The following is a 26,607-nucleotide window of genomic DNA, read 5'->3' as shown; positions in this document are numbered from 1 at the left end:
TTTTAAATTGAGAACACATATTATTGTTTACGTCATTATTGTTTTACAAATACATTTGAGAAAGGGTGTCTTATCAAACCGTATAAAACTATTTATATTATATTTAATTGGCCTGTTTTGCTGTTCGGATAATACACTGACTACGAAGAAACAGGATTGGCTATCCTCAGCAGCATAAAACTTATTTTTCAGCTGGAGCTTTCTCTCAGTCTAGTCAGGTATGACCAGGACCAAGCTGATAAATTATACAACAAAACAATTTTGAATTAATTTGTAATGCAGTACAAGGTCATTAGTCACCATATATGCACTGGACCATATAATACTGTTTTATTTTTCAGTTGATGTATATCCACCAATGGGATACACTTTAAATATAAACTGACACTCAGTAACACTTGACTGACTATTTTTTATTAGTCGATGTCAACATTCAAAATTACTTATTAGTCGACATTCTGAAGATGTCTTTACATCTCATTAAAGAACATGTTGTGATAAAGTTGGAGCAGGAACTCAGCAGGAGTGACTTATTTTGTTAGACTGAGACATGTACATATACAGTAGCAGGACAGCTGTGGACTAACAACAGATCAGATCACACAAGAGGTGGAAAATGATGACAAAAATGCACTAAAAAGATGTTGGTGGATGTCTTGTATATGATTTTTTCCTCAACAAGTACAGCAGTTCTATCTCATGGGAGTCAATGTTTCTAGTAAAATGTCATTGCAGACAACTTTAGTAACTAAAAATCAGAGATCTTTCAATGTTTGCAATTGGTCATTTTAAAACTAGCGCGTCAATATTTCCCTCACTATTTAAAAGAGTGCTTGTTGACTATACAAACACAAGCGAAGTGGTCAAAGAACAGAAATCAAGTACAAGGCAATGGAACTATGGAGTTGTAACGTAGGAAACAACCAAGCTGACTGCTTTGACGTCACTGCTTTGAGTAATATGACTCTTGTGCAATCCCACATCAGTTAACAGACTATATGTCTTTTCACCTACCCAATCTGTACCAACATGGGATCTAAGGAAGTATAAAGAGCATAGAGTAATTTAAAGAAACAATAAAAATGTACATTCACAGATGTTCTGGATCAATCTTCAGGGAAAATGCAAATATGTGTTTTGGAGTATGCAGAATGTTTTGTCTGTTAAACGGGTGTGTCCATATAGTCCCTAGTGCGGTCTGGTCATGACACTGGTGTTTATATTAACATATAGGTTGAATCCATTGTTTTGATAAATGATTTGATAATAGTTGTAAAGAAGGCAAAATAAAGATTGATTCAACATCCAGACCAGTAAAAACACACCATGTATTCCCATATCAAATATTCTTTTAAAATAAACAAGGGCAGGACAAGTTAATCAAGAAGTACACGATTAAAAACTGCTTAGAATAATTATTGTCTGAACACAGCACTTCCCGTTCTTAATCAATAAATACACCCCTTTGGAGAGCTATAAAAGGTTATAACTTGCTGCTGAAAAAGTCAGAATTCAAATCAAAACCAACTTTCAAATTGTTGGCTCAATAAAATCCATTCACTGATAAAAACCTATGTGCACATTATGTGCAGTACTTAGTCGCTAATCTTGTAAACTTGAGTTACACTTGAAAATAAAATATTAACTGCAGACTTGAAATAGGCATTGTCTTAAATATGAAATTTAAGGGATATTGAAATAAGTCGGTAGAAAAAATGTAAGTGAATGCACACTGATTATCAGGTGTGTGAACAGGTCACACACTTTATGCACTCTAATACCATTTTCAACCAACTACTCAAATTATCAAAATGATACGTTTTGCCAACAAAAACACTTGTATCTGCACATTATAAATGCTGTATATGTTAACCAGAGATAGCAAGTCCCTAATTATAGCTGATATGTAAAATGTTGCAACAATCTGGATTAAATACACCTGGAATACATTTTATTTTTAGCTTGAATATATACTCTTTTACTATATTCCAAGGTGATCCTGGAGTTTCAACACATGATTAACTACTTAAATGGTTAAAGTTAAAAAGTGCAAACACATGAATGTTGCTGCATGTTGCTCCAAAAACAAATACTTACAGATGTAAAAAGACAATGAAATACTTAAATTACAGATTTCTTTATGAAACTATGAATAAAAATAGGCTGTTAGGATGAAACATTGCCAAATGTAGAAAGCACAAATTCATTGTTTATGATTCTGCAGCTTTCCAAGAGGTCCAAGTTGAGCAACATATTGAAATAAGTAAAAGTGCTATATCATTAAAAATGCTGGAAACAGTTGTTCTGGAGCATGATTATTCGTATATTGTAAAAACTTGTTTTCACTAAATTATAAATACACAAATAAAAGCAAAACTACTGGATATATGTGTATATAAATATGACACTCAAGGTCAAGTTTGCTGATCATTATGTTTTACTCAAAAAACATGACATGACTACATGCACAAGTACACAAACATGAATGTACACCCAAGAATAACAGAAACACTATAGAAATACAGGCTAACTGAGCTCCAGATAACAGCATTATAGTGTGAAGATGTATCAAACTCTGTGGTGCTGAAAATAACTATCTGAATCGATTAATGAACAGTTTTCTTTGCTCCTAAAATAGTATGTTATTGCTATGGAGAAGGCCTCACCTCTAGAGGAGAGTCTGGTTCATCCAGGATGTTCTTCTCACTCTGTATCCGCTGCATCGTGCCTGTAGAACTGGGGTCCATTATCAGCACGTTCTGACTACCGGCTCCTCCCATCTTACAGTCACTCTTTCTGGAGTCAGTCGTCCTGCACACCTCGTAGTTGTACACGTGTTGGAGAGTCCCTGTCCCCAGAGTGTCTGAGTAACGTGGTGGATAATACGGAATCACAGGGAGGTTGGAGTGATACATGACGCGAGACTGTCTCCACCTGTAGATCTTCACTGATATAATCACCACTAGACACGTGATGAAGAGGAAGGAAACTACAGCCAAAGCCAGCACTAAGTAGAAAGTCAGGTTGTCGTTGTACTCCTTGTCTTGTGTAAAGTCAGTGAACTCAGACAGCACTTCAGGGAAGCTGTCCGCCACCGCCACGTTAACAATGACTGTAGCTGAACGAGAGGGCTGCCCGTTGTCCTCCACGATAACAGTCAGTCTTTGTTTCACAGCATCTTTATCAGTGACTTGGCGGATAGTTCTTATTTCTCCATTCTGTAAACCAACTTCAAACAGCGCCCTGTCTGTGGCTTTCTGCAGTTTATAGGAGAGCCAGGCATTCTGTCCAGAGTCCACATCCACAGCCACCACTTTAGTCACCAGATAGCCCACATCTGCTGAGCGAGGCACCAGTTCAGCCACCAGAGAGCCACCAGTCTGGACTGGGTACAGCACCTGAGGAGGGTTGTCGTTCCTGTCCTGGATCAGTACTTTCACAGTCACGTTGCTACTGAGTGGAGGGGAGCCTCCGTCCTGCGCTTTCACGCGGAAGTGGAAGTGTTTGATCTGCTCGTAGTCAAAAGAGCGCACTGCGTGGATGACTCCGCTATCAGCACTAACGGACACATATGAGGAGACTGGCACTCCGTTTACAGAGGAGTCCTCCAGGATGTAAGAAACACGGGCGTTCTGTTTCCAGTCCGCATCTCTGGCTTTCACTGTGAATATAGAGAGACCTGGCGTGTTGTTTTCTATAATGTAGGCCTCATATGAGCTCCTCTCAAACACAGGCGCGTTATCATTCACATCGGAGATCTGTAAGGTGAGCGTGACGCTGCTGGAGAGGGAGGGGACTCCCTCATCAGAGCAGGCCACCGTTATATTATACTGAGAAGCTGTCTCTCGGTCTAATTCACTGTCTGTCACTAAACTGTAGAAATCATTCGAAGAAGTAATCGTTAATGGTATGTTGTCATTTATTCTGCAATTTACTTGACCATTGTTACTTGAATCTGCGTCAAGGACACTGAACATAACTATAATTGTATTTTGGGAAGAGTCTTCTGGGATTGAATCCGATTTGGAAAGTATCCGGATTACAGGCGTATTATCATTAATATCAATAACATCAACAATAATCTTACTGGAGTCAGAAAGACCACCACTGTCTTGAGCTTCGATATCAATTCGGTAATACTTAGCTTTTTCAAAGTCAACTTCACCAACTAATATTACCTCACCGTGTTCATTTATTGTAAATATATCAGATACGCTGTCCATAGTGGTCGACACGGAATAAGAAACGTCCCCGTTTGTGCCTTTATCCGCATCAGAAGCACTCACTGTTATTAATGTCGTTCCCTTCGGAGAATTTTCGGACATGGCTGCCTTGTAAAGCGACTGCATGAACACAGGAGCATTGTCGTTTACATCGAGCACGGTAACAAAAATCTTCACTGTACCGGACATCTGAGATTCTCCTCCATCTACAGCTGTCAACAACAATGATATGTGTTCTCCTTTCTCTCGATCTAACGGCTTGTGCAAGACCATTTCGACCTTTTTAATGCCATCTGAATGACTTTGTATGTTCAATAAAAAATTATCAGTAGGTTTCAAGCTGTAATTTTTCAGTCCATTTAAGCCAATGTCTGCATCAACCGCTCTTTCCAAGACGAATTTAGATCCTGTAACTGCGGATTCGCTAATTTCAAAACGTTTCTCGTCATTTTTAAAACTGGGACTATTATCGTTGATATCGGTTATCTCTACTGTTATTCGAAAAAGCTCCATGGGGTTTTCTAGAATAACCTGCAAATGCAAAGCACAAGGCGTAGTCTGTCTGCAGAGCGACTCTCTGTCGATTCGCTCCTTCACGAGGAGGACTCCTTTTTCCCTACTCAGCTCGATGTATTCCGCACTGTCGCCCGTAAATATGCGGGCTTTACCGGACTGGATTCTTTTCAAATTCAAACCTAAATCCCGTGCGATGTTGCCCACTACAGAACCCTTCGCCATTTCCTCCGGAATAGAGTAGCTGACCTGACCGAGGACTGAGCCGAGCGAGAAGATCAGGATGAAAAACAGCACTTGCCGTCCCATTGTTCTATCCGTGCGTTCGCTGCACAAAAAGGAAGCACTCGGTTTCACGAAACAAATATATCCATGTGAAAATGAATTGATGAAATAATATCCAGCACATTCACGAATTAAGCAGGAGAGTATCCACTCTGCGTGTCCATGTAAAGGCAATGCTCGTTGTGAGTCCGTTCTCCCTTTTTTCCCTTTAAAATAATGACATAACGTGGGAGGATCTGTTTTAAATCCTGTCCAGAGCTCCAACACGTGAACCAACAGCGGCCCATGGAGTTCAGCACGTGATATTGCAAGAGCATCAACGAATACCAGTTGAAATAGTTTCAGAATACGTATTAAATGCATTAAAGTTACAATACGGTGACTTTAAAACATTCATCTAAAATGGAGCGTCGTCCATCTAAAAACTACATGAACCGAACTGCAAATAACTATAATACCCAGATAACGAAAAAAATATATATGACACAAAATAAAGAAAGAGAGAGAGAAAAAAAGGGAGGGAGATAGAGAAAGAGAGAGAGGCAGAGAGAAGGAGAGAGAGAGAAATATAAAGCGCAAGTGGGATACGTTGTAATGCCTCTGTCCAAGGTGCTGTAATTCTGCTGTCAGCAAACAGAAACATATCTCAACATACAGCTTTTTAAAAAACAAAGGAGGGTCATTCTAACCTCGAGAGGAGAGTCTGGTTCATCCAGGATGTTCTTCTCACTCTGTATCCGCTGCATCGTCCCTGTCGAACTGGGGTCCATTATCAGCACGTTCTGACTACCGGCTCCTCCCATCTTACAGTCACTCTTTCTGGAGTCAGTCGTTCTGCACACCTCGTAGTTGTACACGTGTTGGAGAGTCCCTGTCCCCAGAGTGTCTGAGTAACGTGGTGGATAATACGGAATCACGGGGAGATTGGAGTGATACATGACGCGAGACTGTCTCCACCTGTAGATCTTCACTGATATAATCACCACTAAACACGTGATGAAGAGGAAGGAAACTACAGCCAAAGCCAGCACTAAGTAGAAAGTCAGGTTGTCGTTGTACTCCTTGTCTTGTGTAAAGTCAGTGAACTCAGACAGCACTTCAGGGAAGCTGTCCGCCACCGCCACGTTAACAATGACTGTAGCTGAACGAGAGGGCTGCCCGTTGTCCTCCACGATAACAGTCAGTCTTTGTTTCACAGCATCTTTATCAGTGACTTGGCGGATAGTTCTTATTTCTCCATTCTGTAAGCCCACTTCAAACAGCGCCCTGTCTGTGGCTTTCTGCAGTTTATAGGAGAGCCAGGCATTCTGTCCAGAGTCCACATCCACAGCCACCACTTTAGTGACCAGATAGCCCACATCTGCTGAGCGAGGCACCAGTTCAGCCACCAGAGAGCCACCAGTCTGGACTGGGTACAGCACCTGAGGAGGGTTGTCGTTCCTGTCCTGGATCAGTACTTTCACAGTCACGTTGCTACTGAGTGGAGAGCCTCCGTCCTGCGCTTGACCCGGAAGTGGAAGTGTTTGATCTGCTCGTAGTCAAAAGAGCGCACTGCGTGGATGACTCCACTGTCAGCACTAACGGACACATATGAGGAGACTGGCACTCCGTTAACAGAGGAGTCCTCCAGGATGTAAGAAACACGGGCGTTCTGGTTCCAGTCCGCGTCTCTGGCTTTCACTGTGAATATAGAGAGACCTGGCGTGTTGTTTTCTACAATGTAGGCCTCATATGAGCTCCTCTCAAACACAGGCGCGTTATCATTCACATCGGAGATCTGTAAGGTGAGCGTGACGCTGCTGGAGAGGGAGGGGACTCCCTCATCAGAGCAGGTCACCGTTATATTATACTCAGAAGAGATCTCTCGGTCTAAATCACTGTTTGTTCGTATGCTATAGAAACCAGTCGAAGTATTTTCAATTATAAAAGTAAAACTGTCACTCAAAAAACATTTAACTTCTCCGTTATTATCCGAGTCCGCATCATGCACATTCATAACGGCAACAACTGTTTGAAATGTGGAATCTTCCGGAACAGATTGTGTTGTTGACATTACATCTATTATTGGAATATTGTCATTCTCATCAATAATGTCAAATAGTATTTTGCACGAGTCAGTGAGCCCCCCTTGATCTCTTGCTTTAACATCTAACTGATAATGTTTTGATATTTCATAATCTATTTTGCCAATCAAACGTACTTCACCACTTGTCCCTTGTATTTCAAATAAATCCAAAATTCCCTCAGTGTTACTGGTAATGGAGTACGTTACGAAACCATTCGTGCCTTGATCTATATCAGTGGCTGTTACAGTCATCAATGAAGTTCCCATCCGGGAGTTTTCCATTAAATTCACTTTATAAGTTGACTGCGTAAACACCGGAGAATTGTCATTCGCATCTAACACAGTAACATGAATTTGCACTGTCCCTGACAGCTGGGGATCTCCCCCGTCGACGGCTGTTAGTGTTAAAATCAGTTGCTCTTTTTTCTCGCGATCGAGAGGTTTTTCCATGATCATCTCTACCTCCTTTTCTCCACCGGCATTATCATTGAGCTTTAAAACGAAATTATCTGTTGGATTAAGGGAATAGCTCTTGAGCCCGTTTATACCGACGTCGTAATCTAATGCTTTCTCTAATACAAATTTGGACCCCCTGACAGCCGATTCGCTAATCTCAAATAGCATGTTATTCATTTTAAATATTGGGGCGTTGTCGTTTATGTCTGTTATTTCTACCGTCACGCGAAAGAATTCGATGGGGTTTTCCAAAATGATTTGAAAATGTAAAGCACAAGGAGTCGTTTGCTTGCATAATGCCTCTCTGTCCATTCTCTCTTTGATGAGAAGGAGACCCTTTTCTTTATTCAACTCGATGTACTCAGCGCCATTTCCAACATGCAAGCGAGCTTTTCCTGTTTTCAAACGTTTTAAATCTAAACCTAAATCTTGTGCTATGTTGCCAATTAACGAGCCTTTTGACATTTCCTCGGGAATAGAATAGCTGACCTGCCCAAGCACGGGACATAAAAGCCGCATGATGAAAAACAATAGTACTCGCCGTCTCATTGTTTCGTTCAACGATTAAAGGATCACAACAATCAGAAAAAATAAATCCGTTGTCGTATTCCAATCACTGGATGATTAAGAAGAAAGAACCATCAACACAAATGTCGATCGATATATTTCCAATTTCTTTGCGTGTATGCCGTGTTCGCGGTAGCTCGCGCTGTGCATTGTGTCGGCTTTGCTCTCACAAATATAAATGATCTGGGAGGTGCGTTTGCAATCTGCAGTGAAACTACCAAACACAAGCCAACAGCGTCCCTAAGAGTACAGAAAATGAAACTGCACAAGACTGACACACACACACATGGGCACACATCATTATATATAATTCAATGTGCTGGAAACAGTTACTTTCTGTATGATTCTACAGAAACTCGTGTAAAAACAATTATAAATATAAAAATAATTAAACGGCACATAACTATATATTAACTTGTCTAAATTAGATATCTATATGTATACAAAACAGTCGGACACGCCCAAAGACACACAAGCACATACATGATTGGTTGTTACTTCAAAATTGAAAGGTTATCTGAGCTCAGATAACGTTCAACTACGATATTCTCCAAGCTCTGTCTGTGGTGCTGCATTTATTCTATAAACACAGTGAATTATTTCAATCGACTAATAAATAGTTTTCTTCGGTCGGAAAAGCGTATGTTATTGCTATATTGCCTCACCTCTAGAGGAGAGTCTGGTTCATCCAGGATGTTCTTCTCACTCTGTATCCGCTGCATCGTCCCTGTAGAACTGGGGTCCATTATCAGCACGTTCTGACTACCGGCTCCTCCCATCTTACAGTCACTCTTTCTGGAGTCAGTGGTCCTGCACACCTCGTAGTTGTACACGTGTTGGAGAGTCCCTGTCCCCAGAGTGTCTGAGTAACGTGGTGGATAATACGGAATCACGGGGAGGTTGGAGTGATACATGACGCGAGACTGTCTCCACCTGTAGATCTTCACTGAGATAATCACCACTAGACACGTGATGAAGAGGAAGGAAACTACAGCCAAAGCCAGCACTAAGTAGAAAGTCAGGTTGTCGTTGTACTCCTTGTCTTGTGTAAAGTCAGTGAACTCAGACAGCACTTCAGGGAAGCTGTCCGCCACCGCCACGTTAACAATGACTGTAGCTGAACGAGAGGGCTGCCCGTTGTCCTCCACGATAACAGTCAGTCTTTGTTTCACAGCATCTTTATCAGTGACTTGGCGGATAGTTCTTATTTCTCCATTCTGTAAGCCCACTTCAAACAGCGCCCTGTCTGTGGCTTTCTGCAGTTTATAGGAGAGCCAGGCATTCTGTCCAGAGTCCACATCCACAGCCACCACTTTAGTGACCAGATAGCCCACATCTGCTGAGCGAGGCACCAGTTCAGCCACCAGAGAGCCACCAGTCTGGACTGGGTACAGCACCTGAGGAGGGTTGTCGTTCCTGTCCTGGATCAGTACTTTCACAGTCACGTTGCTACTGAGTGGAGGGGCGCCTCCGTCCTGCGCTTTGACACGGAAGTGGGAGTCTTTGATCTGCTCGTAGTCAAAAGAGCGCACTGCGTGTATGACTCCACTATCAGCACTAACGGACACATATGAGGAGACTGGCACTCCGTTAACAGAGGAGTCCTCCAGGATGTAAGAAACACGGGCGTTCTGGTTCCAGTCCGCGTCTCTGGCTTTCACTGTGAATATGGAGAGACCTGGCGTGTTGTTTTCTACAATGTAGGCCTCATATGAGCTCCTCTCAAACACAGGCGCGTTATCATTCACATTAAGTTGGTGAGCCAGCTGCCCCAAAATCATCAAAGTATTATTTAACTCGATAAATTTGCTTTAACATGTGGTTCCCCCTATTGAAAATTAAATTGACTTGTTAATTTAAGGAATTTTGGATTCCCCTGCACCCCCGTTTTTTTGTTTTGTCCTCAAAATCATAAAAATTGGTTTTCATCCCCTTCCCGAAAATAAAAATTTTTTAACTTAACAATTTTTATTTTTAATTTTCGGGCCCCGTTGTCATTAAAATCAACCTTTTAATTTCAGAATTGGGGAGTCCTCCTTAAAAATCTTTTCAAATTTAAAAAATTAAAAAATTTTTTCCTTTCCTCCTCATTTAATTCCAAAATTTTTGTTTTTTGGGGTAACCCTCCCAAATTTTTCCTTAATTTTCATTTCGAAAAAATCAAAATTTGTTTTATTTTTAAAATTTTTTCGTTTCCACGCAAAAAAGGGCCCCCTAACCCAATTATTTTAATTTTAAATTTTCCCTTTTAAAGGTTTTTTATTATCTTTAAAACCGGAGCCAAATTAAAATTGATTTTAAAAATAATTAAAATGCTTTTTCCTTTTCTTTTGCCGGCTCTCCTTTATTTTCCCTTTAAAAGGGGGGATTCTTTTTTTTTTGTTTCTCTCCCGTTAAACGGCTTTTCCCAAATTTAAAAGTTTTTTTCCTTCAAGGTTATTCCCAAAATTTCATTAAAATTTCCCCGGTTTGTTGTATTTTTACCTTAACCAAAAGCCCCAAACGAAAGGGGATAACCAGGCCTTTTCCCCTTATTTTTATTTGTTTTTCCCCTTTAAAGGGGGTTTAAAAAAACCATTAAACCAAAACTCAAATGTAAAAATTTTATTTTATTCTCCAAAATAAAAAAACCCAAAGGCGTTGTCGGTTTTTTTCCCAAAGGCCCCTTTTTTCGTTTTCTCTTTACCAAGGCTCCCCTTTCGGGCAACCCCTTCCGCGGCCCTTGTTTAAAAAATTAAAAACCAAAGAAAATTAAACGTTTTTGAAACCTTAAATCGGGTTAAAAAACCGAAAAAACCTTTTTTTTTTTCCCCCTTGGTTTTGTGATGTCCAACAAAAAAAAAGGGGGCCAACAAAAAATGAAAAAGGTTGGTTTTCATTTTCTATCCTAAAAAATTTTTTGGGGGGTCACGTCCGGTTAAAAATCCATGAAAAAATTTAAAAAATGCCCCCAAAAAAAATTTTTTAGTTAAAAAACCACCAATTTTAAAATATAACTATCCTTTTAAAAATGCTTCTTGCTTTTTTCATTTTAAAAGGTAAAAATTTACTTCTGCTAAAAAAAATTTATATAAAAAAACGGCATTTAACACGGCCCCTTAAAAATTTTTAGAAACTCCCAAATTTAAAATTAAAAAAAGAAAAAAAAGATTTACTAGAAAAATTTTTAAAAATAAAGCAATATTTTAAAACCTTGAAATGAATAAAGGTTTTAAATTTTTCACTTTTCTGAATTTTTAAAAAACAATTTTTTTAAGTAAAATTAATAAATAAAAAAAATTTTTTCAAAAACCCCAAAAAATGTAAAAAAGGAAATTGGGAAAAAAAAAAATTAAATTTCATTTAGAAAACATTTCTGAGAAAATTCCCCCGGAGAAAGGGCTTGTCACTGCCAAGGCCGAAAAGATGACAAAAATTATTAGGATCCAAATCCTTTTTACAAAATTTAAAATAAGATTAAATTTTTTAAAGGGGGGGAATTTTTTTTAAAAATTTCAAATTTGGAAAAAAAGGTTAAAATTTGTTTTAATTGGGGAAAAAATAATGTGGGGGAAACCTTTTGCTTTTAAAAAATTCTAATTAAAAGAAAAAAGAAATTTGAACCCCCTTCTTTAAATTTTCTTAATTAATTTTCTCTAATCCAGGATAATTTTATCAAACAACCCTTTTAAATTTTTTTGGACAAATAAAATGGTTTTATAATTGAAATCTTTTTTAAAACCCCCGAAGGTGGAGGATTGTCTTTAATGTGGACCTTTTTAACCCCCTAAAACTATTATTACCTCAAAACAATTTAAACAAATTTTTAAATAAAAGTTTAAATTAAATTAAAAAACCCGTTTTAAATTTTTTAAACCCCTTAAAAATTTTTAAAAAAGATATAATGAACATAAACAAACAATAAAATTAAACATTGGATTCCCCAAAAAGGGGATTTTTCCGGGAAAATTTACCTTTGGGGTATTTTCCCTTCTAAAACCACCCAAAACCCCAACCGGGCAACTTTATTTTTTGGGGGAAGTCCCAAAATTTTTTTCCCTCTTTAAAATGTTTTTATTTGGTTTATTTTAAGGTTTGGTGGGGTTTTAAGGTTAGCAAAAACGTGGAAGGGAAAAGGGGCCCCCAGCCCCGCTTCAACATTCGCATAGTTTCACTGATTGGGAAATAGGTCTGACTTCGGTGGAGAACCTTCTGCTTTTTAACAGTTAAGCTAGCTTCCAAAGCAGAGGACCTAAGGTGGAGAATATTCTGCTTGCCAAGCTGCTGCAGCTCGGGCTGCGTGTGTCAACAGTTAGCTTAACTTCCACTATCTGGCTAGTCCCACGTGTTCACTAGCACTTGCTATCTGGCTTAGCACTAGCCAGCAACGCAGTTTTACATGCTGACTCTCTTGACCGCGTGAAAGGTACCGACACTGGTTGTAGTTCACGTCGAGACCCGCGTCCGTTACGAGGCTTCGTCTCGCTGAAGCCCAGAGGCGGAGCGCCTGCCGAAAGCCAGCATATGTCTTAGCTAACTGCTGGCACCTGCTGCTCGCGCTAAGCCCGAGCTAAAATGCGTCACTTGCTGGCTCTTTACACTGCGGGGCAACAAGCTGAACTAGGTTCAAACTGCGGTGGCTTAAATATATAAATACAATGTTAACTTAAGATCAGAATCCTGTTCATTGCCAATTCATGTTAGGGTGTTCACATGCAAGGAATAGGATTTTATAACAAAAGACAAATACATATATAGAATCATATGCAATACAATAAAATAAAAAAAGTACAATGCAGTTGAGAGCTCTCTCACTCACACACACACACACACACCTCTACAGTTGGCTTATTCTCATCCTGGTTGAAAATTTACCTTGGAATATTTTCCATTACTTTCAGGTACACCATTCAAGCCAAATCCACAAAGCATTTTACATCCTGTGGCAACCTCTCATTTTAGGTGAGTAATGTAACATGATGATATTGATAAGTTACATCTTAATAAGCCATAGTTTTCTGCATAAACGTTGGCTCTATCTTGACAGTGTTTTCTTTTTTTGCTCTTTTAGGTGGAGTATGTCAAATACACAGCCAACATAACTAAGGTCGTCAGCAACAGAGGAGGAGCTGCTGGAAGGAAGATCCGACTCCTCATGGCTCCAACAGCTAAGGCAAGTGCATTGACTGGTTACGTTGTTCAGCAGTCAAATCTTGTGATAAAATCCATTTTAACACTGGTTTTAACAGAGTTCCCGCATCCTTGAAAACATAGAATTGTGTTTATGCAGTCTGTACAATTGCTCTGGAGTGGGGTTTAGAAACCTTGACCTAAGAGTGGAAATATTCTAGATTCTAAGTTACTAGTTGGAAACATGTTTTGGCCCGGGATAAGTGTAAAGTCTCAAGGACTTTTGACTGGCTTATAATAGGTAATACACATCAGACAAGTGGGCAATATGTCTTCTCTTTCTCAAGGCTTGGGTCTTGAGGAGTAGTAGCATTTATTTACTGGCAAATAAACTATACACACTACACTGTTATGTTCACTGCTATAACTTTGAGAGAGGGCGAGTGCAATCACTGGCACCGACAACTCAGTGGCAAGTCTGTGGCAAGTGCCACAGACTTGCCACAGACTTGCATAGATAATGTATTTTTTTAGACTTACTTACAATACGATATTGCTGTACTATATTGAATATTGTTTTGCTACTACTACGTTTCACTTTGTAATATATCACACTTATATACCATGATATGTATAATGTACCCGCCTTTCTTTAATAATAATAAAAATATATAATTAATTTTTTTACCATGTCATACTGTTATACCTCCATGAAATTCTACTTTGAGGAGATGCCACTGTTAGTCTAAAGTTTAAGCACTGGCACTCAGTAGCACTTGCCAGCACTTGCCAACAGATGCCGCAGCTAGTCAAAAAGTGCCACTACTAGTTAAAAGGTGCCACAGCTAGTCAAAAAGAACATTTCAGATATCCACTGACATTCTTCCTAGGAAGAATTACCTCGCTTTTGCCATTCATGTGTTATGGGCTTTTTATTTTTAGATATCCATAATTGCATTTTTTTTGATAGTCTTACGAGGGGAAAAACTCACATTTCACTCGACGACGGGAAAACGGTATTCGAAGCAACATCGACCTTGGCTCAGGAGTACGTTGCGCACAGTCCAGTCTGACACTAGTGGCTTTGTTAGTCTGGTTATAAACAAACAGAATATTATTTTAATCTTGTTGTCATTGCTTATTACTAATGAAATACAAGTTGGATTTAGCGCTGTGACGCTGACAAAGGCAAGTGTAGGATACTTTTTAATTTGCCAGAACATGTCATAAGGACAAATGCCTTCTTTCAAGTGTCATAGTAATCCCTTGGGTGATAATAAAAGGGTTATGAGCAATGTCCTGGAAAATATCTTAAAGTGGATACTCAAAATTGTATTGTGCCTTCTTTTGCAGAGTGAGGACATTGACCTCAAGAGGGAGTGTGTCCTTAGAAGTCTGTGTGTCTACCTCAATGAGGACAGCAACACTCTCATCAAGGAGTACTTGGTGAGTAATAGCATTTTACAGTGAGCTTTCAGTGTTAAACTTGCAATGTTTTCTTTCAAAATGGTCACTTTGTGTTTCACCATCAGAACGTCAACAGTGAGGAAGCTGAGCGAGAGATCGCGCAGACCACCATGGGCCTTTACAGGATTATCAAAGAAGGTGCTGATAAAGAGGACGAGCCAAAGGACGTTGGAGTGGTGATCGAAGGTGTGGAGCTGCTATGCAATCTGAGAGGCGTTGCCTTTGGATGTGCCATGCTCTTTGGCCTAATTTACACTCAACTTGAGCTATCCCCGAGAACTCAAATTCACTTTTGAGTTCATCCAGAAAGTGTTGATGAACTTGGATGGAAAGAAGTTGTCCCCAAAGGTCCAAACGCTTAAAATCAAGATGCTTCAATGAGCTCACATGGTCAGCACTGGAGAGTTGAGCTAGCCACATTTTGGCGTGTTGGACATTGATATATTGACCTGGTAAGACTAAAGAAGCTAGTGACTTACTAGTTTGTGGTACTGTTGTCAGATTCACTGGAAAAGCTGTTATGTGTTCTAATTGTTGCATTACCCAGGTTTATCAATACTGGTATCCGTTTTATTAATGATTAATCCATTTTGTATTTTATTATTCATCATAATCACAACTCTAATTTTTAAGTTGTCATAATGCATGGCTAGACTGGATATAGTGTATACCTGTTTAACACTTAATGGTTAAAATGTTCTAATTGTTGCATTACCAGGTTTATCAATACTGGTATCAGTTTCATTCATGATTAATCATAATCACAACTCTAAATTCTATTCAATTTATTCAGACTGACTCAATGGGATAGAAAAGCATAATGTTTAATTAGATGCTTTACGTTGAACTTATGTAATAACATTTACATGTAATTGAAATACTTAAAGTCAACGTTTTTTGGATAATTATTTTTTTTGAGTGTAGTTTGCGGCTAATATCCAATAAATGTATGTTGTTAAATGCCAGGTGAAATCAGTTCAACCTTTAAAGGAGGTATCGGTTTGTTTTAATACAATGCAACTATGTCCAAGTAACATATGCCTGAAGAATAAAATAAAGCCTCACAATAACAGATTACTGCAATGGAGTGCTCTCCATGGTCCTGGAAATGCAGAACTAGTGTGCAACAGTTGAATATTTCTATAATTACAATGGAAGACAAATGATGGCACAGAAACAAAGCTGCATTGTTAAACTAACCTCTAGAGGAGAGTCTGGGTCATCCAGGATGTTCTTCTCACTCTGTATCCGCTGCATCGTCCCTGTAGAACTGGGGTCCATTATCAGCACGTTCTGACTACCGGCTCCGCCCATCTTACAGTCACTCTTTCTGGAGTCAGTGGTCCTGCACACCTCGTAGTTGTACACGTGTTGGAGAGTCCCTGTCCCCAGAGTGTCTGAGTAACGTGGTGGATAATACGGAATCACAGGGAGGTTGGAGTGATACATGACGCGAGACTGTCTCCACCTGTAGATCTTCACTGATATAATCACCACTAAACACGTGATGAAGAGGAAGGAAACTACAGCCAAAGCCAGCACTAAGTAGAACGTCAGGTTGTCGTTGTACTCCTTGTCTTGTGTAAAGTCAGTGAACTCAGACAGCACTTCAGGGAAGCTGTCCGCCACCGCCACGTTAACAATGACTGTAGCTGAACGAGAGGGCTGCCCGTTGTCCTCCACGATAACAGTCAGTCTTTGTTTCACAGCATCTTTATCAGTGACTTGGCGGATAGTTCTTATTTCTCCATTCTGTAAGCCCACTTCAAACAGCGCCCTGTCTGTGGCTTTCTGCAGTTTATAGGAGAGCCAGGCATTCTGTCCAGAGTCCACATCCACAGCCACCACTTTAGTGACCAGATAGCCCACATCTGCTGAGCGAGGCACCAGTTCAGCCACCAGAGAGCCACCAGTCTGGACTGGGTACAGCACCTGAGGAGGGTTGTCGTTCCGGTCCTGGATCAGTACTTTCACAGTCACGTTGCTACTGAGTGGAGGGGAGCCTCCGTCCTGCGCTTTGACCCGGAAGTGGAAGTCTTTGATCTGCTCGTAGTCAAAAGAGCGCACTGCGTGGATGACTCCACTATCAGCACTAACGGACACATATGAGGAGACTGGCACTCCGTTAACAGAGGAGTCCTCCAGGATGTAAGAAACACGGGCGTTCTGGTTCCAGTCCGCGTCTCTGGCTTTCACTGTGAATATAGAGAGACCTGGCGTGTTGTTTTCTACAATGTAGGCCTCATATGAGCTCCTCTCAAACACAGGCGCGTTATCATTCACATCGGAGATCTGTAAGGTGAGCGTGACGCTGCTGGAGAGGGAGGGGACTCCCTCATCAGAGCAGGTCACCGTTATATTATACTGAGAGGCTGTCTCTCGGTCTAACTCACTGTCTGTCACTAAACTATAAAAATTATTTGTTGATGTTTTTAAAATGAATGGTACATTTTCGAAGATGAAACATTTAACGTTGCCGTTTTCTGCTGAATCTAGGTCTTCAATATTTATCATCGTAACGACTGTATTGAGTTTTGCATCCTCTGATATAACATTTGACTTAGACATGATATTAATCTCAGGCTTGTTGTCATTAATGTCCTGCACATCAACAATTAATTTACACGAATCTGTAAGTCCTCCGTCGTCACTAGCAAGTACATTTATTTGAAAGTGTCTTGACTTTTCGAAGTCAATGTCACCAATCAATGAAACTTCGCCGTTTCCTTTATTTACCTCAAATACTTTCCTTACATTATCTAACGTATTTGTGATTGAATATTTTATTTTGCCGTTAGAACCGTGATCTGCATCTGAGGCTGAAACAGTGGCAACAATTGTTCCCTTAGGTGAATTCTCAGTAACTATAGCCTTGTATGTCGGCTGCGTAAAAACTGGAGCATTATCATTGATGTCTAAAACTGTAATAACAATCAGCATTGTTCCTGACATCTGCGGCTCTCCTCCATCTACAGCCGTTAACACGAGGGATATCTGCTCTTGTTTCTCTCTGTCTAGCGGCTGCTGGAGCACCATCTCAACGTGTGTATTCCCATCTGCGTTATTATGGAGTTTTAAAGCAAAATGATCCGTTGGTTTTAATTCATAGTTTTTCAGATCATTAATTCCAACATCAAGATCCACGGCCCTTTCCAGCACAAATTTCGCTCCGGTGATTGCCGACTCGCTAATTTTGAATTTCATCTCTCTTTTTTCAAAGGTTGGCACGTTATCATTAATATCTGTAATCTGGACTGTAACAGTATAAAATTCCATCGGATTCTCCAAAATAATCTGAAGATGTAACGCGCAAAGTGCCGTCGCGGCGCACAGCGCCTCTCTGTCGATTCTCTCTCTGACGAGGAGGACTCCCTTTTCTCTATTCAGCTCCACATACTCGTCGCTGTTCCTCGTATAGATCCTCGCTTTTCCGGACATCAAACGTTTTATTTCTAAACCCAAATCATGCGCAATATTGCCCACTAACGAGCCTTTCGACATTTCCTCCGGAATAGAGTAGCTGACCTGCCCGAACACCGAGTAAAGGGAAAGGAGAGAAATAAACAACAGCACTTGCCGATTCATTGTTCTTTCCGATTTTCCACAGTCTGAAGATTCGGGAAAAAAAACAGATTCCTTCTTTAGATTCCGATGTCAAATCTCAAATGAAACGCTGCATAGTCCACTCATTGTAAGCCAATGTCTTGCACAGCGAAGTGTTTCCTCTTTTCTTATAAGAAATGTGACACAACCGCTTTAGTCCGTGCATGCTCGTCGTGTTCTCTCGGTACTGTGTCGATGTTACATGGGAGGTGCTGCTACAGCCCTGCTCTCATTCAACCACACTCTGGTCAACAGCGGCCCTACGAGTCTATCCTATAATACTGCAGAACGCCGAATAAAATTCAACTCGTGAGTATATTGAGTGTGAACAATCTGAGGATGTTGGAAAACAATCGATCTCAGTAACATCTTGGACTTTACGAACGACAACACAAAAACATTATCGAACACCACCAGGTTTACGGTTTATGTTATCATAATATTGCATTTGAATATAATAAAAACACATTTAATGACACTGTTATACAAATGTGTCATATGTTAAAGCTTTAGGATATCAAATCCAAATGAAGTCTAGAAAGGGAAACATATTGGAAAATAAAAGTTTTCGCGATATTGTAATAATCATTACAAAAAATAATGAGGCGAAAACACAGCTATTTAAGGTGTGAAAAAGGTCGCAGAATGACAATATAAACGGCGTTGTACTATGGATGGGAAATGTATTGAACCCATATGTACATTATTTATACAGCCTCCATTACCCTGATGCAACTAATACAAATATAGAATGATATTATTATTATTAATAATAATAACACTAATAATAATAATCATAATTCTACACAAGAACACATCGTGTCTGTAAAAAAAGAAAGGTTAAAAGAAAAATATATTTTAAACCTGGGGGAACTCACACTTAACACAAAACGACACAAATGCAAGTGGTGCTCCTCTTATAGTAACTCAAAGAACGAAGTGGCATGTCAACATTGTATAATATGCAGAATGCACAGAAACAATATCAAAAAAGTCTAACCTCTAGAGGAGAGTCTGGTTCATCCAGGATGTTCTTCTCACTCTGTATCCGCTGCATCGTCCCTGTAGAACTGGGGTCCATTATCAGCACGTTCTGACTACCGGATCCGCCCATCTTACAGTCACTCTTTCTGGAGTCAGTCGTCCTGCACACCTCGTAGTTGTACACGTGTTGGAGAGTCCCTGTCCCCAGAGTGTCTGAGTAACGTGGTGGATAATACGGAATCACAGGGAGGTTGGAGTGATACATGACGCGAGACTGTCTCCACCTGTAGATCTTCACTGATATAATCACCACTAAACACGTGATGAAGAGGAAGGAAACTACAGCCAAAGCCAGCACTAAGTAGAACGTCAGGTTGTCGTTGTACTCCTTGTCTTGTGTAAAGTCAGTGAACTCAGACAGCACTTCAGGGAAGCTGTCTGCCACCGCCACGTTAACAATGACTGTAGCTGAACGAGAGGGCTGCCCGTTGTCCTCCACGATAACAGTCAGTCTTTGTTTCACAGCATCTTTATCAGTGACTTGGCGGATAGTTCTTATTTCTCCATTCTGTAAGCCCACTTCAAACAGCGCCCTGTCTGTGGCTTTCTGCAGTTTATAGGAGAGCCAGGCATTCTGTCCAGAGTCCACATCCACAGCCACCACTTTAGTGACCAGATAGCCCACATCTGCTGAGCGAGGCACCAGTTCAGCCACCAGAGAGCCACCAGTCTGGACTGGGTACAGCACCTGAGGAGGGTTGTCGTTCCTGTCCTGGATCAGTACTTTCACAGTCACGTTGCTACTGAGTGGAGGGGAGCCTCCGTCCTGCGCTTTGACCCGGAAGTGGAAGTCTTTGATCTGCTCGTAGTCAAAAGAGCGCACTGCGTGGATGACTCCACTATCAGCACTAACGGACACATATGAGGAGACTGGCACTCCGTTAACAGAGGAGTCATCCAGGATGTAAGAAACACGGGCGTTCTGGTTCCAGTCCGCGTCTCTGGCTTTCACTGTGAATATAGAGAGACCTGGCGTGTTGTTTTCTACAATGTAGGCCTCATATGAGCTCCTCTCAAACACAGGCGCGTTATCATTCACATCGGAGATCTGTAAGATGAGCGTGACGCTGCTGGAGAGGGAGGGGACTCCCTCATCAGAGCACGTCACCGTTATATTATACCCAGAGTTTGTCTCTCTGTCTAAATCACTGTCGGTTATAACGGTAAAGAAATTATTTTTTGTTGATTTAATGTCAAAAGGAATATTTTCGTTTAAAACACACACTACTTTCCCGTTATCATTTGAGTCCGCATCTTGTATATTAAGCATGGTCACAACCGTTCCCGGTTTTGTGTTCTCAGAAACTGTGTTTGAGTTAGACATGATGTTAATGGTGGGCGGATTATCATTTATATCAGTCACGTCCACTATGACCTTACATGTGTCCGATAATCCTCCCTGATCGGCCACGTTAACATCTAGCTCATAACGTCTCATTTTTTCATAATCTACATTTCCAGTTAGAGTCAATACTCCAGTATTAGCATTGATTTTAAAGAGACCTGCTGCTCCAGATTTTGAAATCATGTATGTTACTATTCCGTTATTGCCTTTATCTATGTCTGTAGCCCTTACAGTGGTTATTACGGTGCTAACAGGAGCATTCTCTGTAACGCTTGCTTTGTATTCCGGTTGAGAACAAACGGGCAGGTTGTCATTCGCGTCCATCACAGTTATGATAATCTGCATCGTCCCCGAAAGCTGTGGTTCACCACTGTCCAGAGCTGTCAGTATTAATGATATATGCTCATGTTGTTCTCGGTCTAGTGGTTTCTGTAAAACCATCTCAACATGTTTAGTCCCATCTCCTCGGCTGATGATTTTCAGACCGAAATTATCGCTTGGTTTCAGTGCGTAGCTGTCCAGGCCGTTCACACCAACATCATCGTCTATTGCTTTCTCTAAGACAAATCGAGCTCCAGAAGGGGTTAATTCGCTAATGTCATATTTCACCTCATTTCTTTCAAACGTCGGAGGGTTGTCGTTTATATCGGTGATTTCGACAGTAACCGTAAAAAACTCCATTGGATTTTCCAGGATCATTTGAAAATGGAGTGCGCATGGCATTGTTTGACCGCATAGCGCTTCTCTGTCAATTCTGCTTTTAATAAGGAGGACTCCTCTTTCTCTTTTCAGCTCAATATACTCCTCAGTGTTACCAGTATAAATACGAGCTTTACCGGACTTCAGTCTTTCCATACCTAAACCCAAATCCTGGGCTATATTGCCTATTAAAGCCCCCGTTGCCATTTCCTCCGGAATGGAGTAGCTGACTTGCCCGTGCACAACACCGAGAGAGAGCAGCGAGAGAAACAACAGCACTTGCCGTCCCATCGTTCCGGTCAGCACGCCAGTGAAGAAAATTAGAAAATCCTCAGTTTCTTCGCCCCAGGTTCACAAGTGTGAATTGTAGATACAGGACGATGGTCTTTAAAACAGCACTTATCCTAAATTGTGGAACAAAGAAATCCCAGTGTGCCGTCCAGTCGTATGCCGTGGCTCTCCCGACTGTTAACTGCCTCTATGTAATATGTTGAGGTACTACAACTAAACGCTTCCTGAGCAACTCGATGGCCAACAGCGTCCCTCTCTGTTCAAATGACAAAACTACATGACGTCTTTAAAGACATTACAAAAAAGTATTAAAAAAAGAATGTCAAAAATATACTTGGATGAATTTAAACATCACATACATACTTAAATATCCACCTGTCTACATTACTGATCAATTACAAAAAAAACAAGACAAACAACAAATAACGTGAATACGATTATGAAGGAGTGGGAAAGAGAGAGAGAGAGAGAGAGAGAGAGAGAGATATGAGAGAGAGAGAGACAGAGAGAGACAGAGAGCGCGCGTTTAAAGGGTGAACTGTTACGTGCGCTGTCCGCGGTGCTGAATCTGACTAACCGAAAAATGAAGTCCACAGCCATTTCATACAAGCCAAACTACATTCAGTAAATACACATACAAAAAAAGCATAATTCACTGTGGCACAAGGAGGCGTATACAACTGTGGCTTAAGATGTGTCTTTTTGAAAACTAGCCTCTTTTAATTTTTTATACCACAAGTTAAATATTATTAAGAGTCCCAAAAAGTCACGCAAAATGTAACAGTGCATTTAAAAGCTAGCAGGATATTATTCCAGGTTAACACTAAATGCAATTCGATCCAAATAGTGCATGTGTAAAAAAAGAGAGCACAATTTCTCTAACTGCAATCGTTAGAATATAAGATCAATATGAATACATGGACTTATCAAGTGCTTAAGGTAGAATGTTGTCCATGCTTAATAAGACAGTGTAGTGGTGACACTTCACAATCAATGTCAGAAAGAGACATAACAACACATAGCCAGTTACATTATTAAACTAACCTCTAGAGGAGAGTCTGGTTCATCCAGGATGTTCTTCTCACTCTGTATCCGCTGCATCGTCCCTGTAGAACTGGGGTCCATTATCAGCACGTTCTGACTACCGGCTCCTCCCATCTTACAGTCACTCTTTCTGGAGTCAGTGGTCCTGCACACCTCGTAGTTGTACACGTGTTGGAGAGTCCCTGTCCCCAGAGTGTCTGAGTAACGTGGTGGATAATACGGAATCACAGGGAGGTTGGAGTGATACATGACGCGAGACTGTCTCCACCTGTAGATCTTCACTGATATAATCACCACTAAACACGTGATGAAGAGGAAGGAAACTACAGCCAAAGCCAGCACTAAGTAGAACGTCAGGTTGTCGTTGTACTCCTTGTCTTGTGTAAAGTCAGTGAACTCAGACAGCACTTCAGGGAAGCTGTCCGCCACCGCCACGTTAACAATGACTGTAGCTGAGCGAGAGGGCTGCCCGTTGTCCTCCACGATAACAGTCAGTCTTTGTTTCACAGCATCTTTATCAGTGACTTGGCGGATAGTTCTTATTTCTCCATTCTGTAAGCCCACTTCAAACAGCGCCCTGTCTGTGGCTTTCTGCAGTTTATAGGAGAGCCAGGCATTCTGTCCAGAGTCCACATCCACAGCCACCACTTTAGTGACCAGATAGCCCACATCTGCTGAGCGAGGCACCAGTTCAGCCACCAGAGAGCCACCAGTCTGGACTGGGTACAGCACCTGAGGAGGGTTGTCGTTCTGGTCCTGGATCAGTACTTTCACAGTCACGTTGCTACTGAGTGGAGGGGAGCCTCCATCCTGCGCTTTGACCCGAAGTGGAAGTCTTTGATCTGCTCGTAGTCAAAGAGCGCACTGCGTGGATGACTCCACTATCAGCACTAACGGACACATATGAGGAGACTGGCACTCCGTTAACAGAGGAGTCCTCCAGGATGTAAGAAACACGGGCGTTCTGGTTCCAGTCCGCGTCTCTGGCTTTCACTGTGAATATAGAGAGACCTGGCGTGTTGTTTTCTATAATGTAGGCCTCATATGAGCTCCTCTCAAACACAGGCGCGTTATCATTCACATCAGAGATCTGTAAGGTGAGCGTGACGCTGCTGGAGAGGGAGGGGACTCCCTCATCAGAGCACGTCACCGTTATATTATACTCAGAGGCTGTCTCTCTGTCTAACTCACTGTCTGTCACTAGATTAAAGAAAGTATTTGATGTTGGCTTCAATGTAAAAGGAATATGATCATTTATTGCACAGTGGACTTTGCCATTATCTCCGGAGTCTAAGTCTTGAACATTTACCATGGTCACAACTGTTGCTGGTTTAGAGTCCTCTAGAATAGCATTAGTTTGTGACATTATATTAATAACTGGTTTATTATCATTAATGTCTATCACTTCCACCGTAATCTTACAAGTATCAGTCAGCCCGCCTTCATCACTGGCTTGAACATGTATTTGATAGTGACGTGCCTTTTCATAATCTACGTTACTTTTTGAGATCAAATCTCCATTTAATTCATTCATTTCAAACATGTCTCGTCCACCTGCCACTGTGTTGGATATGGAATACATAATTTTGGAATTTAATCCTTTATCAGCATCTGAAGCACTGACCCTGGTTATCACTGTACCTTTCGGGGCATTCTCAGATATGGTAGCTTTATAAACTGTCTTTGTAAAAACCGGTGCATTGTCATTGATATCCAGCACTGTCACATGTATCTGTGCTGTGCCCGATAGGTTTGGCTCCCCTCCGTCCACCGCAGTTAACACTAGAAAAATATCCTCTTGTCTTTCTCTGTCAAGTGATTTTTGTAAAACCATCTCAACTATCTTTTCTCCGTCGGGCTGATCTTTTAATTTCAGAACAAAATGTTCTGTTTTTGTCAGAAAGTAACTCTGTAAACTATTTATGCCAACATCGGGATCTATTGCCCTCTCCAAAAAGAATTTTGAACCTATTACAGCAGATTCACTTATTTTAAATGTCATGTCGGATCTTTCAAATATTGGGGTGTTGTCATTTATATCTGTTATTTCGACGGCAACGGTGAATAATTCCATAGGATTTTCTAAAATAACCTGAAAATGCAAAGCACAGGGCGTCGTGTGGCCACAGAGCGCCTCTCTGTCTATTTTCTCCTTGATGAGGAGGACTCCTCGCTCTCGGTTTAGCTCGATGAACTCTGCGCTGTCTCCTGTAAAAATACGAGCTTTGCCTGATGTTAGTCTTTTTCTGTCTAAACCTAAATCTTGAGCAATGTTACCAATCACTGACCCTTTCGCCATTTCCTCTGGAATGGAGTAGCTGACCTGCCCGATCACCGACGTGAAATACAGGATTGAAATCAACAACAGCACTTGCAGCCTCATTGTTCTGTCCGGTATTTCCATGCAACACGAGTTCCGTTAAAATCCTTTTTCCGTTGAAGATAAATCCGTTAATGTACTTCCTCGTTTGATAAAACAATTCAAAGTAATGAATGCTTTAGATAGCTGTCCGCGTCGACGATCGTTCCTCTCTTTTACTCTATTCGCACTGCGAGTCCGTTTCCCTCAGATGTATGAAAAGAAAAAGAAGAAGAAAGGGAGGTACTGCGGAACCCTGTCCTACATTTATCACATGCTGGCCAACAGCGGCCCTAAGAGATCAATCTAATGTACTACATATCAAATGAAAATATATTGAAGCGTGTTAGCTGGTAGGGAGACCATGTGACAATTAACCTTTAGAGCTGCGCCTTGAAATCAAGGTTGAGAGAATAAACACAACTGTAAATCCCTGAATGAGGTCTGATTATTTTAAGCCTCTATAAAGTTGGTAAGAATTATTATTAAGTGTAGAAAGCATAAATTCATTGTTTATGATCTGAGCTTTCCAAGAGGTCCAAGTTCAGTGAGCGACATATTTAAATAATTAAAAGTGGTGAATATTTGGTCGAATTTCATGAGACTAAAACACAAACAAAGCAACCCCGTATCACGAAAATGACGTTCCCCGAGGAATAAAACATAATTGCAATTACGTCTGACTGAAATGTATTTCTCTCCATATTACGTTTGTATTTTACTTATTATAAATACGTCTCTAATCAACGTATCTTTGCCGTTTGTTGTCTCGATTTTATACAATGATGTTATTAATTGGAAAAAGCGTCGTCTTATTTATTATTATTTGATATGTTGTATTACCTGCGTATTATGACAGCAATATGCGTATACTTATCATAAAACAAAAAAGCAGGTATCCTGTAAAATAGCAAAGATCGGAGAAATAATTTTGGAATTGTGAATAAAACATGATTTAAAACATGATTTAAAAAGAAATAATGCAGCTATGAACTTGTTTTTTCTGTGCATGTGTTCCTGTGACATGCGAGCCTTGTCCGGGGAAGGCACAGTCTCCCTGCAATGGTAATATCTACCCGAAAATATGTTAACTTCTATCAATAACGTCAGGTGAAAATCACCCGATGACGTCTCACATGTCCCAGGAACGAATTCTCCGAAAAAGAAGTTCATAGCTCCATTATTTCCCAAATTATTTTCCCGATTTTTCGCCTTTTTAAAGGATACCTGCTTTTTTGTTTTATGAGAAGTAACACGCCTATTGCTGTCATAATACGCAGCAGATACAACATATTAAATAATAATAAAAACGGCTAGAGTACGTTTTTTCCAATTAATAACTGCATTAAGCGAGACAACAAACGGCAAAGATACGTTATAAAGAGACGTAATCAGTCAAATACACACGTAATCAGGGAGAAAACATTTCAGTCAAACGTAATTTAAAATTACGTTTTAGTTATCAAATATAAAAATATGTTTGAGTGTGAACTCAACATGATTAAAAAAAGATTAATTTAGAAGTAATTAATCTTCA

At 40.5% G+C, this 26,607-nt stretch overlaps 4 protein-coding genes and 1 pseudogene across 9 annotated transcripts in view; all 5 read right to left on the bottom strand.

The window, feature by feature from the left end:
* LOC130209877 (protocadherin gamma-C5-like) overlaps positions 1 to 26,607 on the bottom strand; it is a 202,819-nt gene that overhangs the window by 87,914 nt on the left and 88,298 nt on the right. The window contains exon 1 of one of the 6 annotated variants that reach the window (XM_056439784.1): positions 15,886 to 18,406. The exons of 4 other annotated variants lie outside the window; for them this stretch is intronic. In XM_056439784.1, the coding sequence (XP_056295759.1) occupies positions 15,886 to 18,270 (2,385 nt within the window). In that variant the 5' untranslated portion in view covers positions 18,271 to 18,406. Of the gene's footprint in view, positions 1 to 15,885; positions 18,407 to 26,607 lie in introns of those variants that run through there. One more of the 6 variants, XM_056439787.1, reaches the window with a different exon arrangement.
* Positions 2,569 to 5,125, bottom strand: LOC130209888 (protocadherin gamma-A4-like). Its single transcript, XM_056439805.1, has one exon. The coding sequence runs from the start codon at positions 5,043 to 5,045 to the stop codon at positions 2,649 to 2,651; it is 2,397 nt and encodes a 798-aa protein (XP_056295780.1). The 5' UTR covers positions 5,046 to 5,125; the 3' UTR covers positions 2,569 to 2,648.
* LOC130210067 (protocadherin gamma-A2-like) lies at positions 5,050 to 9,890 on the bottom strand (annotated as a pseudogene).
* On the bottom strand, positions 19,073 to 21,792 carry LOC130209889 (protocadherin gamma-A2-like). Its single transcript, XM_056439806.1, has one exon. The coding sequence runs from the start codon at positions 21,665 to 21,667 to the stop codon at positions 19,274 to 19,276; it is 2,394 nt and encodes a 797-aa protein (XP_056295781.1). The 5' UTR covers positions 21,668 to 21,792; the 3' UTR covers positions 19,073 to 19,273.
* On the bottom strand, positions 22,694 to 25,103 carry LOC130209894 (protocadherin gamma-A11-like). Its single transcript, XM_056439810.1, is given in 3 exon segments — positions 22,694 to 23,535; positions 23,538 to 23,570; positions 23,573 to 25,103. Coding segments are annotated over 3 exon segments (2,397 nt in total). The 5' UTR covers positions 25,095 to 25,103.

This window comes from Pseudoliparis swirei, chromosome 19 (assembly GCF_029220125.1).
Source record: "Pseudoliparis swirei isolate HS2019 ecotype Mariana Trench chromosome 19, NWPU_hadal_v1, whole genome shotgun sequence".
Lineage (NCBI taxonomy): Eukaryota > Metazoa > Chordata > Actinopteri > Perciformes > Liparidae > Pseudoliparis > Pseudoliparis swirei.
The sequence above is the reverse complement of the archived record's forward strand: the minus strand, read 5'-3'. Positions and strand labels throughout refer to the sequence as shown.

Excerpts from the sequence above, each read along its gene's own strand:
- LOC130209888 (XM_056439805.1), bottom strand. The coding sequence starts at position 5,045 with ATGGGACGGCAAGTGCTGTTTTTCATCCTGATCTTCTCGCTCGGCTCA.
- LOC130209889 (XM_056439806.1), bottom strand. The coding sequence starts at position 21,667 with ATGGGACGGCAAGTGCTGTTGTTTCTCTCGCTGCTCTCTCTCGGTGTT.